Raw genomic sequence first — 15,545 nt, 5'->3', positions numbered from 1 at the left:
CGTTTTGTTCGCCAGTTAGCGAGAAACGTCAAAGAATGTAAACAAGAGAAGTAACTTCCGGCTGTGACCGGAACAAGCGAAAGGGTTATTCTCTTGTTCATAAGACTGTTCATTTCTTGAACACACACCGGTTTGACCTTCGGGGGCATTGTTGATAATACAATGTACGACGTAATTTGCGTCAGCTGACTTTGTACTATCCAGCAACCAAGAAATAATATCTGCTTAAAATACTTACAATGTAATATTTACAATAACCGTTTATCGTGAACAACCAAAGACGAATGTAACGAACTGAGATATAAATCACTTTTACTTCCTTATTCGATTGAGCATTGACGCAGATCATCTGTTCAAGTAAAAAAAAAACAACAACAGTGAGACAAAGTTGTCTGTTATTATGTTGAATTGTTACTGTTGTATTGAACCTCAAAGTTAACCTGGTAGTTTATGAAAACTACTTGAGAAAACAACAACAACACGCATTAAACGATTTGCATACCTCTAATGCGTGATGTTGAATTTGACCATGTGTGATATGTTCAGACTAACAACAAAGACTGTTTATTGATTAGTCATTTGAGATTGATCATGCAATATTTCCCAGACTGCAAGTAAAATAGAATTAAGTAATGAGGAGTAAGTAGGCTAAGTTAAGATTTCTTCTGAAAGACTTATTTAATCAAGCTTTTGCAAATAATTAATTGAATTTGGAGAGGTTATTATATGAGGGGAAAGGAGTTTAAAAAAAATATGAGATCATTCCCTTCTCATTTTAGAACAAATAACCATGTCACTGATAAGGTCTCAATTGGTTTATCACTCATTAGGACTCAGGACAAAATGCATGTGTAAAGTCCGATATTTCCATTTGATGTAGGGGAGTAAAATTACCTTTGCAATAAAAGAAAAATACTAAAGTAAGGACGGTCAACCTTTAATTTGAGTTAAATCTAATGTCTATGTATGTAAATGTCGCTTTCTGTGGTTCCGCCTTTTCGTGAAGAGTAATCCTCTTACCTGTTTTCCTATCTTTGGCCGAGTCAGCTGGTTGGACGACAGGCCCCGTGTGTTTACATTTTACATCCTGTGGCACTGTTTCCATCTGCACGCAGTCGGCGGTGAGGAGGGGGAGGACGGGGGACAGCAGCAGTAATAAGGTGAATGAGCATCAGGAGGAGACGTCTCTTCTGTCACGGTTAACAGTGACGGTGCTGTTTCCCTGTCTCTTCATTCTACTTAAAGCGGCTCCGTCTGCAGCGTCTGAATATCTCCTGGTCGCAGAAATGAGCGGGACAGTGGGAGACCTGAGCCCCAAACAGGCAGAAACACTAGAGCAGGTAACTGAGACTAGAATAATATAAATACTGTTTAAGGTGACTTCCGTATCCCTTAAATCTTTCTTGTTACCCGTAACTGTTACATAGCCGAAGCTTTCCGTACAACTCGGTGTCTAAAAGACACCGATTAGGCAATTGTAAATAATTTAAGATTGTTTAACAGATAATTTATTTGAGTATGTTTATTCAAAGTATAGTAAACTTCACTATACTTGATAAAGTCATTTCTTGACTTAATTTCTATATTCAGACCAGTGCTAGCTTGTTAAAATTATTCTGGCCTAATCATGATGAACGAAATACTTACTTATTGCATGAACATTATGTTATTCATACAAAAAATAAATAAATAAATAAAGATAATAAACTTGCTTTGGTTTGTCAAAAAAGTAGTAGCCTACAAATATAATATGACATGAAATATTAAGTTTTTTTTCTTTAACCACACACCAATATATACAGTATCTGTTTATATTTGTATCACATATAGTATGGTGTAAATACTTGAACCTTTCCTTCTTAATGTATTGTGTTGACTTCTTGTATCTTTCTTTTTATCAACTTAACTTTTAATTTGACTATATGTGAGTTGAGGGTTTGTGTGTGATATTGTCCTTTTCATATATTCTCAGGTTAAATCATTTTGTGGAGACAATGTGAAGAAAAATATATATGTATTATGTTATAATTGTCTTCTAGATTTAGCAGAGCTTGTGGTGTTCACTTCACACAGCCTGTTATGTCTGACTAAGTTCCTGTTATTTAACAAAGAGAAGTGACAATAGGCTGACATTTCAAAAGCTTGAAACAGCCAGTGTTTGCTTTTTTTATTTTTTATTACAAATAGTCAATAATTTATTGCTGATTACAAAAGACATCTTTCAGCATTATTAGAGTAGTTAAGGTCTTGTAAAGGGTTTTCCCTTAGAAATAAATTAAATTGAGCAGGGGATTTTTCCTTCTGAGAAAGTGAAAAATATAAAAAACCTTTAATGTCTCATAAACAGTGAACCCAAAGATAATACAGTTATATCTGTGATAAAACAGAGAAAATGTGTCTAAGCTCTAAATATTTTGCCCATAAGAAGATGCTACATTTCATAACAATTGGTTTCTTAAGCAAATATTTATTGTTTCAACTATACTTGAGTCATAGTCCCCTCTTCACTTTATCTTCGTTCACATTGTTTGTAATGGTCAGCTTCAGACTTTTATGGTCCAGTTATGACCCAGTTTCTATGAGAATAGTGCTTCCAACTGTACTGACATCCAAGGAGTAGTCACTTCAACCCTGCACAACCCTGTATTGGAGGAAAATGAAGAAAATGACTACAAAGAAAATCACAAGAAACTGATCTCAGGATAATCGTTAATTACACATTTAATTTAATTTTTAAGCCAGACAATAGAAAAAACATGGTTTAGTTCCCAAGGGTCCTCGTGTTTTTGCTTTTGTACTGCAGATAGAACCTTCAGTGTCCCGACTCACGTGGTTCGTCTTGTTGAAGAATGCAAAACATTTATAAATTCATCCGTTGTTGAATATTTAAAGCGTGTAAAACAATAATTAGTCACAGAGTCATATGTTTCACCACTATCTGGAAATATGGCTTACTCATCATCATCTGAAATGAGGGGAACTAAATATGTTTATGCCAAGAAAAACACTGCATGTCAAATCTTTTGTTTACCGCAATAACAAAAACCTGTAACTTGAAAATGTAGTTAAACTTATCCCTAAATAACTTATCAGTATCGAATCCTTTTCTTTCCTCACTTGTAAAAGAGCTCGATCCCTTCTGTTCCTTTTTCTCTTGCTACAGTTTCGAGAGAGGATACAAGATATTCTTCCTCAACTTCCTGCGCAGAGTGACCACTTCTTGTTGCGTTGGTTGAGAGGTGAGTTTCCTTTTTAATGACCACACAGGTCATCCTGCAGAAAAAGCAAAACCTTTCCAGTTATTCCCCATGTTCATGGTAAATTAGTGATAATTGGCCGAGAATAATTTGATTCCAATGTGAAAAAATGTGGTGGTGCCGTTGTACTTGTGCAATAAGCAGAAGCTGCTGTGGATTACCAGAAAGGACATGTGGCAACTAATTTAAGCGGCCCTGTGGTTGAAAAAAGAGACTCACATGGTTTAAAGTGTGAACACAAACCACTAACCAAAGCCTGCTCTGTGACAAATCACTTACTGTAGGAGGAGCTATGCAAGACAAGATCAATTTTTTGTCATTCCAAATCCAAGATACTGATTAAATTTGCAGTGGTTGAGGAAAAGTTTCAAACAAGTCCTCAGTTCAGTGTCCTCAAAATATTCCTTAAAAATCGTTCCACATAAAAAAAAAAAAAATCGAAAAAAACGTTCTCTCTTGCCTTCTGTAGGCTGCAATGTTTGCAAGAGAGAAACTCATTGTTGTCACATTATAGAAAGAAGATTTTTTTTTCAAACAAATCTGTTTTACTATCACTCAGATTTAGAGAATTGGACTACAAAAAGACACTTTCCCTCATGTAGTTTGACTACAGCCGGCTCTGACTAAATGTATGACGGAAAACTGCTCACTGTTCAAGTATCAGAAGAATTAAAGCCAATTAACCTACGTTTCACAAATAAACGTGTTAAAAGTATGAAATCCAATCAATGACAGTTTGTTCGTATTTAAATGAACATGTAGATTACTGTGAAGATGACCATTTTGACAGAATAACTCTACTGAAAGAAAGGTTAATCAAATGTAAGCAATGCAGATGCTACTTGAGGGAATGCTAGCTTGGAAGAGGAATCTCCCTTCATCTCTGTCACAAGTTTAACATAAAACTCCTCACTCTTAGCTGGAGTAGGAAGGCAGATGATCACCTTATTACAGGTATACTATATTATTCTAACAAATCAAATACATGTGGGAATGCCTCCTTTTTGGGTGGTTAATCCATCCAACAAGGGATCGTTGATATCAACTCTTTGGAAGTACTGACAAAATGTGACAGGAAAAACAATAATTTTAGGTCATATTCTTCTGGTTTGGAAAGAACTATGAACCCCAACAATGAATTCATCTAATAAGAAAGGGACTTCAGAAGATGTACATGATGCTTCCTGAATCCTGCAGAAGCTCTGGTTTTGGTTCTGCACTCAGGTGCTGGAAGAAATGGGGAGCATTGATTAAAGAAGGCCGTGTGCTGATTAGATGTGCAGCAGAGCTCGAGCACTCTGTGTATCAGGCTAATCCAGGCTAATCGCATTAAAGGCGCACTACAATGGACAACAGCCATTGTGCCAGGAGACACTCTCCTGGCACACGCCACTGAGATCCTGTTGCTGTACTGGGCTCCTCCGAGTTTCTCCGCCAAATAGTTTCTTATTATTCATTCAGAGTGGCAGCAAAGGTGAATTATCTTTTATTTAATGAATAGACGTTGTTTGGAGTCTAGGAATAAAATGTGCCTGATTGTAAATTAAAGGACATTATATTCGCAGAATTTGTGATATACTGGAAAAAAAGGGTTCTTGTTTTTGGATCTGAAACCATTTGCAGTTGAGGTCCTCCGAGCAGTTGTTGAATAAAGAGAGAATAAAGACGTTATTTTTATCCATCATATGCAGCTTTTAAAACAGCAGTGCAGAATTCAAAGTAAATACAGGGGGGAAGAAAACTGAAGTGAAGTCTGAATCCGATTTTCCTGACTTCTTCAGTTATCCAGCAGACTCACTGACTTTATTCCAGGGAGGCCAACGAGTGCTTTAATTTAAACGTGTAAACTGCAGAATCAGAATCTGCTTTGTTTACCAGATTTGTGTAAACATTCAAGGAATATGACGGTTAACATTGCTGTCTACAACTGTGGGAGAAGCCTATATAGCAAAACAATGGTGTGCCCTTGTATTGCTTACATGATGACACTGAACACATCACAGTGTGCAGGATGAAGTTATTCAGGGTTTTGCATGTTTAGATATTGCACATAAGGAGTCCCCCGAAGTATAAACTAATACAGTGTATGACCTTCAGTTTTGTGGCTTAATTTAAATTCCTCTGACTTTAAGTGTAACCGATCCAGTTAGTGTGCTCCTCTCACATGACTGAAGATGGTTTGTACTGGAGGCCAATAACCCTCATCCTCTTCTCAGGAAAACACACGTTTTCTACATCTGCCCCAAACATGACTCTCACTCTGAGAATGTATCTCTGAGAAAGTCCACCTTTACAGATAAAGGAACAAGTGTATATGACATGGATGTGGTTGAAGACTATGTACTGGCATTATCAGCAGTGCTGTAGTGTTGCACTGCAGTCTGCATGTTTTATCAGAGTTCAGCCAAATAGACCTTTGTAACAGCCGCCTCTTCAATGCTCTTCTTAAGCAAAGTTTTTAGTCACTCAGTGAAATGTACAGATGTATTAAGGAATTTAAGCAGTTTTCACTTTTTATTTAAAACGGACTTGAATTGTATGGTTGGCTCTTCATGGTCACAAAGTGCACCTTTTCCCTCTAAGGACAAGTTGGATCATAAAAACTGGCCAAGAGTTCTCCCCAAGTGTTGTGTGAGATACACACCCCATTGTAAAGGGTGATATCGTTGAATGTCACGAGATAGTAATCTGATGAGTTCGCTCTTACCATGCACATTTATCACCGCGCAAGATAACGTTATTTCAGTATCGTAAGGAAGAACTCTCATCTTAGAAACAAAAACCGTCGGTTCTGCACCTTTTGTCAATTACAACAGTTTTTTTCCACCCCACTTCTGGATTCTGCACATTCTGAAAACGTTATGGTAGCAGCAAGTATGGTGGACTTATGTAAGGGTTGGTGTAAACTTAGCATTCAGCGTCAAGTAAGCTATTGTTACGCAAGCTAATTGTTTGTTGAAAAAACAAAACAAAACAAAAACAAACTTAGGTCATAACAGAACTTTATCGAGAAGAGTCACTATTTTTTAGATGGGAAAAGCCTCACGCCCCTTCAGGGCTGTGTGAGTGTAAATAATAGTTAAAGGGTTTGAATTTCAAAGGAGCTGTAATCCTTCATGGGTGTGGGGTAATCGGATCTGAACACACACTACAAACTGAAATGCCACGACAGTACAAGGCCTGGTCATTTTCTAAAACCTGCTTTATAATAGTAACTCCCTTTGTGCCCTCATCCTAATTCCCCAGTGAGCATGCTATAATGTGGCCTTGGATACAGTGATTATAATCCAGAGTTGGACTAAGTCTCACCTCATGGCAGCAACTCTAACCTCAGTCAGAGTATAAGACAGTAGAGCGTGTGTCTTGGGTGTTATTCAAGTTTATTCCCAGAGGCTCTTTGTTGTCGTTATGAGAGAGGATTTTACGAGATTCTAACTAACTTTTTAATGTTTGAAAATTAAACTCTTTTATTTTTCATGTGACCACATTCATTTACATAATTTGCCGATAACCTCCAGGTGGCGGTGGTTTTCGTTAGTTCCAAGAATTTTATAACAGGAATTTGATTTTTTTTTTGTAAAAAATACTCCTCTTGAAACCAAGTTGTAACGGCTGTTTGAGGCCTATTGTAAAAGCAAGTCAACTCCCATGGAGCCCCACATCAAAATGCCAGATTTACAGCAGTATTTCAAAGAAATGTTTTGATCTGTGTTGCTTTTATGCCTATTTAGAAAAACTGAACTTTTCAGTCACATTTAGGCTGAAATAAATGCAAAAGTTAAGGTGTTTGGACACTTTGAGTGACATGTTGATGCTGCTATCTCTCTTAAGAGTGTCACCTCAGCTCGTTTGAGCCACTGAACTTAACCATCCATATCCATCACTGTAAATAGGGCTACTCCTGGCTCAGCCTAAATGTTAACGGGAGGCCTAGTGCAACAGTGGCTACATCAACTTTTGTGTACAGTCTCTGTTTGAAAGCTGGATTGTCAGACTCTCCAACAGATAAACCAATAAGACAGGAGAGCTTAAAGGTGTGTTGAGCTCCCTCCAACTCTGTCTCTTAATTGCTTAATTAAAGTCTTATATACTATAAAAGTAAATCTAGTGTGGTTCTCTGATATCCCTCTCTCACTAAAGATTATTAATATTTGATATTTAATTGTCATTTAATTTTTTCTCTCTTTTGCAGCCAGAAACTTCAATGTCCAGAAGTCTGAGGCCATGGTGCGAAAGGTAGCATATTAAGCTTCTCTGTCTGGTTAAACAGGACGGTTATTAGTATCAGCTTCAGTCGTTCTCTTGGAGGAAAGAATAACTCATTCACAATCACACCAAAACGCCTTCTGTTTCAGTGAACTTGTGTTGTAAAAGTTCAATTCGCTCCGGCACAGACTGTCTAGCTCAGGGGCGGCTGCTGATTAGAGCCGAGCTGTGTGGTATTGATTCAATACGGGGAAACTGAGTCATACACAGCGGCCTGAGGAGATAAGATATTGATAAAAGAGCTTAAATAAGGACTTAAGGAGACTGAAGATAGCTAAATGAAAGCTACATGTTGCTTTTTCTTGTCCACTAGGAAGCAGATGAACACACACAACACAGGGAATGTATAATCTGTCAGAGTTGTTATGGTTAGCTGCTTCCATAAGTACTCATTTTAAGTCTTGCTTCCATCCACCTAAGAACTTTACGTCATCTGGATAAAATGTCAATTTCAAATTCAGGGTGAGATGGGTAGTAAAACATCCTATTTTGCTCTTTTGTAAACTACTCATCAAAATAATGACCGCTTACAAAGCAACTTTAACACACCTTCATCACAAACACATTGGTTATACATTCAATTGTTGCTGCTAAAATTATTTTGGCCTCCTAATGATCCCTTACTTCTTAATCCATCAACGATACTATATACAAGTATTCACATTTAATGGCATGGGAACCATTTATAAGATCTCCTTCCCATGTGTTTACTGTAGTGAGTGTACACAGCAGTACATGACTGATCCCCTTCATGCTGAGTGGCAGGTGTGACATCACCTAACTGTCTGAAACCTCCTAAGCCATTTAAATCACTGCACTGTGCACTGGGCAACTGTCCAAGCCGTCTTCAAGGAAGTCAGGCTATATGCTTAACTTAATCTTCCTACTGTTTATTACAACATTTTTCACAACTTAACATGCTTCGGTATTTTCTTTCAGCATGTGGAGTTCAGGAAACACATGAAAGTTGACACCATTACCACAGAGTGGCATCCACCAGAGGTAAAAACCCTTTGAGACACAACCTACTGCAGATGAATTGTGCATAATGGAAATGTATGGACTATTTGTCTCAAATACATTGTTGTCTTTCTTCACAAATATGCAAGCATTGCAAACGTTAAAATGACTGATGTGTGCAGGTGATAGAGAAGTACCTGTCAGGAGGGATGTGTGGTTATGACAGGGAGGGCAGCCCCATCTGGTATGATGTCATCGGACCTGTCGATCCCAAAGGCCTCTTCCTGTCTGCATCAAAGCAAGACTTCATCAAGTCCAAGATCCGAGACTGTGAGATGCTGCGCGAGGAGTGTACCCTCCAGACTCAGAGGGTAAGAAAGACACGTCATTGTTAGGAGATTAAGCACTCCTCTTCATACTTGACACGGTTTTGTTGTCTTGAGATGAGATCAATAGAAGTGTTTTTTATACTGTGGCTACAATAAAAACCCAATAAGGAGGCAGTCTGATTTAATTATTAAGCTACCCTAACAAATATCCATTACATCACCTGTTCATATTGTGAGAGTCAGGTTTACCACAAAAGGATTTAAGGTTTTAAAGATTACTTTAAAGGGTTACTAGATTTCATTTCTCTTTATCAATTATACTGTTATTATATTTTGTGCCCTTTCTCTTTCTTCCACCAGCTTGGGAGGAACGTGGAGTCAATCACCATGATCTACGACGTTGAAGGTCTGGGTCTGAAACACTTGTGGAAGCCTGCTATAGAAACATATGGAGAGGTACAGATACACACACACACACACACATGCGCACGGACGCACCCACACACATGATGCAGACTATTAGGTTTGTCTTGATCCCTAACATACAGTATGTTCTTCTATGCCACCAGATCCTCCAGATGTTTGAAGAAAACTACCCAGAAGGCTTAAAAAGGCTGTTTGTGATTAAAGGTATGTATATCTTCTTACTCCATAAAGGCACTGTAAACAAGTTGTAGTCCAGAGGTGTTAGAAATTATTTGTGTATTTATCTTGCTGGTAAAATTCTTGTGGTTTCCTCCTGCAGCTCCCAAACTCTTCCCTGTGGCCTACAACCTCATCAAACACTTCCTGAGTGAGATTACAAGACAAAAGATCCATATCCTCGGGGGTAAGACGCCACACATTAGTGCTTCTTATTAGTATTTATTATTAATGTTTTATCTTAAATACTGAACCCCAAACTAAATACTAACGCCTGAGCGTTGCTGCTGTTGTTTGACAGCTAACTGGCAGGAGGTTTTACTGAAGTACATCGATGCAGAGGAGCTTCCAGTGATCTACGGCGGCAAACTGACGGACCCTGATGGAGATCCTCGCTGTCGGACGAAGGTGTGTAACTCAAAAAGCACTAACTGCACTACCAATAGTCCGTTTTTTTGTTTTGTCACTGAGGTGGGCTGATGGTGAGTTAGAAAGACGAGTATCTGTTGCCGATGCTTTGAGATTATTTTGAAGACATCAACACTGTCTTTCAGATTTTTTCTGATGACACATTCATTAGGATTTATTTTCTTTAATTATCTCACTTTAAAGAATTTGTTCAGTAAGTTAAATAGTCAAGACAGTCCTGTTTAACAGACAGTGATTTGGTACTAAATACTTGATGTATTAAATACTTACAAGAAATGTAAGAGTTGTATAGTTTTTAGTCTTATCAAGCATTTAAATCATTTCAACAGACTGAGAAATGAAGTAAAAATATATCTTCTCAAACAGGGACCTTTCAGACGTCCTTCAAAGGTCCCTAACAGTTTATGGTCCACTTTTCTTCTGTCTATGAATACTATGACATCACACTGTAGGCATATTTAGTTTTTTGTCAGATGTGACTAATGAGCTGTAAATTACAGCACTTCTATTGCATGGACCTTTGAATCTGTCATTATTACTACAGAAATGTGTGACTTTCTAGATTATGAGGAGGTAACACAAGCTTTGCATTTTCACAACAATTGTCAGACAGAAGACACTGTCATGCAGTGGATAAAAGTCGATTTCTAACTACATCCAATCAGCCCTCCTGTATACAAATCAGACAAGCAACTCGATGCCTAGCGAGCCAACACTTGCTGTGGATATTCTCTAGCTTAAATAGGCTTCCTTATCCTGCCCAGTAGTGTTATTTCACTGCTTTGCATGTGCTTGGCAGCTTACAGCTTTGTTGCAATACAAGACAGGTTGGCTCATATGCATACTGGAATGTTGTGGGTAAAAATCTGACTGGCTAATGACTTTGGACGTGAGTTTCCATCCCACCAGTTTTTCCAGTCACAGTGAAGAGGTAAACACATTTTTTGCATTGACAACAATAATATTGAGTCTGATTCAGGCTACAAAACAGGTCAAACTGAACACAGTGGACGGGATGTTTTCTTAAACTCCTGATCATGTTATGTTAACTATGGTTGTGGGAGGGATCATAACAAAACCATGTGATCACAGCAGGTCAAAGACAAAACGAGGACAATTTCAGACTGACTGTGCAGAGATAATCAATACAACTCTACACATTCTAAATACACTATCCCGTGACGGTTGATCCGAAATAAACCAGTATAACAAGAACAAGCCCAAAAAGTAGTGTGAATAAACACGTATTGAAGAGGGAAAGCCTCCTGATTGAAGCAAAAACCTGGTAAAACGTCGTCTTCACCCCCGCTGCATTCCTGCCTGACTGCATAGAAAAGGCTAAAAGCTAAAAACAGTGTAGAATTGAGCACATGCAGAGAGATGCAGCTCGAGTAGTCGCACTTAAACAGATTAAACTCTTCACTGACTCTGTGTTTGTCACTGTTTCTGTAGATAAAAAATTGGGCCCAGAACAGATGAGGAACAGGAAGACAGATATTTTGGCTGCATTCCAGACTCATGATTTGTGATGCTAACCTGCTCAGTGTTTTTATCTGTTTAATCTTTGTTTCTTTTTCTCAATGTTTTACGCTGGCTGTGTTTCCATTAACCTACTGACTGCTGTATTTAAGTAGGTTGAATGAAATTATTAAAGGAATAGTATAGTGTTTCAGTAATTTGCTTATTCACTTTTTGCTGACAGTAGATGATAATATTAATATCACTTATAAAGCAAGTGAAAACTAGTTCAGCTCAGCACAAAAAAAATGAAGTTGGGAGGGAAAACAGATCGCCAAGAATACAAGGAGTCTCTGGCTCGTCCTGAAAAAACTCCCCCAGAAGCAATAGTCATCACACTTTTTTGGGGGTGTCTGTTGGTAGCTGTTTCTTCTCTCTCCTTTTGTTTCTATTGACGCGCTAATCTGAATGTTTTTGCCTTAACAAATGCTCAAACCAAGTGGATGTAAACTCAACTTTTATGTAGATATAAAAAATGTAAACCATTCTTTGTTTTACATCAGAAAAATATTATAGAAAACCTTGTCTGACCTCAGCTTCTTATGTCATAGACAGCTATCTGTGCAGCTTCAAATGTATTGATTGAGTGCATAAGAATGGATCAAAAATCCTTGTTCACATTACGACATTTTGCTCCATTATTACAGACGATGGCAACATGTTTTTTTTTGTTCTTGGCTTTCTTTCTTCATCTTGTCAGTTTGTCTGTGGCTGTGTCCCAATAACAGTTCTGATAAGTTCTTCAAGGTGTTTTGGAGAAGTGGTTTTACACGAGTTTGACTTCCCTTAAAGTAACTGTCTTACCTCAGAGCAACAGGAAGAATTCTTGCTTGAACTGACCACCTTCTTGAAGTCTGAGATGATTATCTTTTACACTGTGTGTGTGTGTATGCATGTGCTTTTTCTATGTGTATTAACTCCGTCTATCGGCTGTAATATGCATAATGTTAATCATCACCTGCTGAATTGAACTTTGGATTACATGTATTCCTCCTCCCTGACCTTACATGAGGAAACACTGCTCTCTCTTTGTCGGTTTGTGAACTGCACTTCTCTCAACGATAGTAGTTAATCTTTTTTTTTTTTTATAATAATAAACAGAAAAGTGGTCATGAAAGAGCGTTTTGTTTTAGATTTGTTTTCAGGGGTGGGGGTTTGTACTGTTACAAGCGTTCAGAAAATGTCACAAAGTCACAGTAAGTCAAGGTTTTCTCTTTCTTCTTATTTCCTGTATCCTTCTTCAACAATCTATATGATTATTTTTCAACACACATATCCTACCTGTTTTGCTGTTTAAATGAACATATGTTGGCTGCAGATAAACCACGTTGGCCCAGTACCCACATCATACTACGTACGAGACCATGTGAAGGTGGATTACGAGCAGTGTATGACCATCAGTCGAGGTTCCACCCAACAGCTGGATTATGAGATCCTGTTCCCAGGCTGTGTTCTCAGGTCAGTTTGAAATAACAGACAAGAATATATATTGTCAATAGATTTAAGAACTGAGAAAATTAACTGATTTAATCATTTATTTTATACATGTAACACTTGGAAACTGGATAGAGTTTATTTTAGTTTCTAAATATCGGCCCTGTCGATTCATCTCCTGTTTAATCCTCTGAGCTCAACGTTTTAATCAACAACTTTTCCTACAAACTACAACTTGCTATCATTAATCAATCCTCAAAACATGCAGAATCATGCCAAAAGGCTGCCACAAATACAAACCTTTTAGATGCTGCTACAACCACGTCTTTCCTCCCACATAGGAATGGTAGAAATGTTGCAGTATTTATCGAAAAAATGTCAGATTTATTTTCACAACTGCTCGTGAAGAAAATGTGAATACATGGTGGAAGGCAGTTATCTGATATTTGCATGAATTTAACAGGCAGGACTGCAGAAAATAATTAAAAAGAATGGAAGCTAAATTTGCGATCCCAAAAAATCGTAGCGTTGAAATTATTCATCGACATTAAGGTTTTATTTGTCAGTCACTTGATTTTTCTTAATGTTATGATTATAAATGCAATATATATATATATTTAAGTAAAAAAAAGCTGTTTTAATAAATGTGATAATATTTATCTCTATCTCTGCAGATGGCAGTTTGCCACTGAAAGTGCAGATGTTGGTTTCGGGGTGTTTATGAAGGCTAAAAAGGGCGAATGGAAGAAGGCTGCACAGATGGAGGAAATTGTGCCGAACCAGCGCTACAACTCCCACTTAGTTCCTGAGGACGGATCACTGACCTGCGAGCGCCCAGGAGTCTGTGAGTAACCAGTTCTTTAACACTTAGCATAGACTATTGGTCCGTTACCATCCGGCCATACTGTAATTTTTCTTTTGTGTGTGTTTACAGATGTTTTGAGGTTTGACAACACTTACAGCATATTCCAGGCTAAAAGAATCAGCTTCACGGTGGAGGTTCTGCTCCCTGACCACCTACAGACCCCAAAGACCCCACAGACCCCACAGACCAACGGAGGGTCCGTTGTCCATGTGCAAGCTGAGTCAAACAGCCAATGACATCCAAGAAGATGATACAGTGTGCCACTGAAGTGGTATTGTTTGGTTGCACAAGATAAAGCACAAAGTTAAATGAACTATTACTGTACATGTTGAAATATGCTGCCTGTAAGCCAAAGGGAAATATATATAGTGTATGCAAATGTTAACTTCTTAGTGTTTACAGTGTGGGCGGGGGGGGGGTTTCAGTTATGACCTTACTCATTCATATTTAATGTCTAAAATTTGGTATGTCCAAGTGGTTCCCCAAATGCTAAACTCACGTTTTCCTTTTTGAACCCCTTGGAGGGTTTGCCCTGTGTGAAACCAATTCTTTTATTTTAGCCCAAACACAGCATTTCCAACAAGTTGGTAATGGTGTAAAGCAGTGTTAAACATGTTCAATCAAATAATTGATCCCCTCTTCTTTTCTTTACAGGCCTTAATTTTTATTATATTATGGTACATGATCACAATTTGCACAGTTTAAATACAATGCAAACACATGCTGTTAAAGTCTTGTCGATCATGTGTTACCACGTAGACATGACCTGTAGATCGCGTGTTGAAGTGTAACATTATGCATCTCTGTGTTTAAAGATAACTCTGCTTATTTTAAATATCGAGGTCACTTTCCCACTGTTGAAGAGTACAACTGCATACTTAAAAATAGGTAAATGAAGGATGGAGCCTGTGGTGACTGAAGGGGGACCCTCAAGGATTAACTGTGTGAAGTGCTGTCAGTTGAGTCAGTCATGCAGTGCTTCATCAGGGAAGCATCCTTGAAATCATCAGCTATGTGTTCACCAGTTTGAAGCTTTAACAATGTTTATCACTAAAAATGTTAAAAAAACAAAAAAGCACCAAGTGGAAAAAAAAGAGAACTCAATTTCTATAAAATTAGCTCATGAGAAAATCTGAGTAACCGTCTTAGAAAAACAAAGCAAACAACAATGTTAAACAGTCTATGGATTTTGTTTTCCTGTCATATAGAGCAACCATGACTGTCTATAGCTAATCACCATGACATAAATCATTCCCATTACAGTCAAAGGCTTGTACTGTGTCTTACTTAATTTATGTTTTTGTTTGTTTTGTTACAATTGTAAGACTTAAAAAATGGTGCACATTTAATTTGTCATAAGTTGTACTTATATTTTGAAAACTGTTTACACTTGTTTCTCATTGGATGAACCTCAGGTGGTTGTCTTTCTCCTTTTACTTTCACTGAAAATCTCCCTTTAAATATATATGTTCAAGTCCTTCTAATTAATTTCCAAAAGGATGTGGGGAAAAAAACAACCCTAAATTAGTCAAATATTAGTATCTTCATCAACATTTTTTTCTGACATAGTGAATATTGATTTTTACAGAGGTTTATTCATGTTTCAAACAATATTCAGTATATCTTAGTATTCATGTTAAATTATTGGCAGTAAGTTAAAATTAATTTCTCACTGGGCATGAACAGAGTGTGGCGGATTTTCTCTTTATTTTCATATTCTGAATGTAAAAACTCAGACAATTTGAGAGAAACTTGTTGATGATGTGAAGTTAACAGCAGTAAGAGAAATGAATAAATCTGTTGAAAAGTCAAAATGCCAGTTGAAAGTGTTTTTAATTCTTTAAA

The 15,545-nt window shown here is 37.5% G+C and overlaps 1 protein-coding gene across 2 annotated transcripts; it reads left to right on the top strand.

The window, feature by feature from the left end:
• Nucleotides 1-204: 204 nt before the first annotated feature.
• On the top strand, nt 205-15,514 carry LOC306831635 (SEC14-like protein 2). Of its 2 annotated transcripts, XM_079355828.1 has the most exons (13): nt 205-286; nt 1,048-1,340; nt 3,164-3,239; nt 7,450-7,493; nt 8,463-8,525; nt 8,666-8,854; nt 9,173-9,268; nt 9,382-9,442; nt 9,558-9,641; nt 9,756-9,862; nt 12,720-12,859; nt 13,510-13,679; nt 13,770-15,514. In XM_079355828.1, exons 2-13 carry the CDS (start codon nt 1,287-1,289, stop codon nt 13,934-13,936), a joined length of 1,251 nt encoding a protein of 416 aa, XP_079211954.1. In that variant the 5' UTR covers nt 205-286; nt 1,048-1,286; the 3' UTR covers nt 13,937-15,514. The 2 variants fall into 2 exon arrangements, with proteins under 2 accessions (XP_079211954.1, XP_079211955.1); XM_079355829.1 differs by lacking the exon at nt 205-286 and having other exon boundaries at nt 1,028-1,340.
• The last annotated feature ends 31 nt before the right edge of the window (nt 15,515-15,545 follow it).

Source organism: Symphodus melops, assembly GCF_947650265.1.
Source record: "Symphodus melops genome assembly, chromosome: 1".
NCBI classification, from domain to species: Eukaryota; Metazoa; Chordata; class Actinopteri; order Labriformes; family Labridae; genus Symphodus; species Symphodus melops.
This window is presented reverse-complemented; position numbering and strand designations above follow the sequence as displayed.

Bases quoted from the DNA above. Each gene is read 5' to 3' on its own strand.
- LOC306831635 (XM_079355828.1), top strand. From the start codon at position 1,287: ATGAGCGGGACAGTGGGAGACCTGAGCCCCAAACAGGCAGAAACACTA. The intron at 9,642-9,755 runs GTAAGACGCCAC...GTTGTTTGACAG, and splicing joins AAAGATCCATATCCTCGGGG to CTAACTGGCAGGAGGTTTTA. The intron at 13,680-13,769 runs GTGAGTAACCAG...GTGTGTTTACAG, and splicing joins CTGCGAGCGCCCAGGAGTCT to ATGTTTTGAGGTTTGACAAC.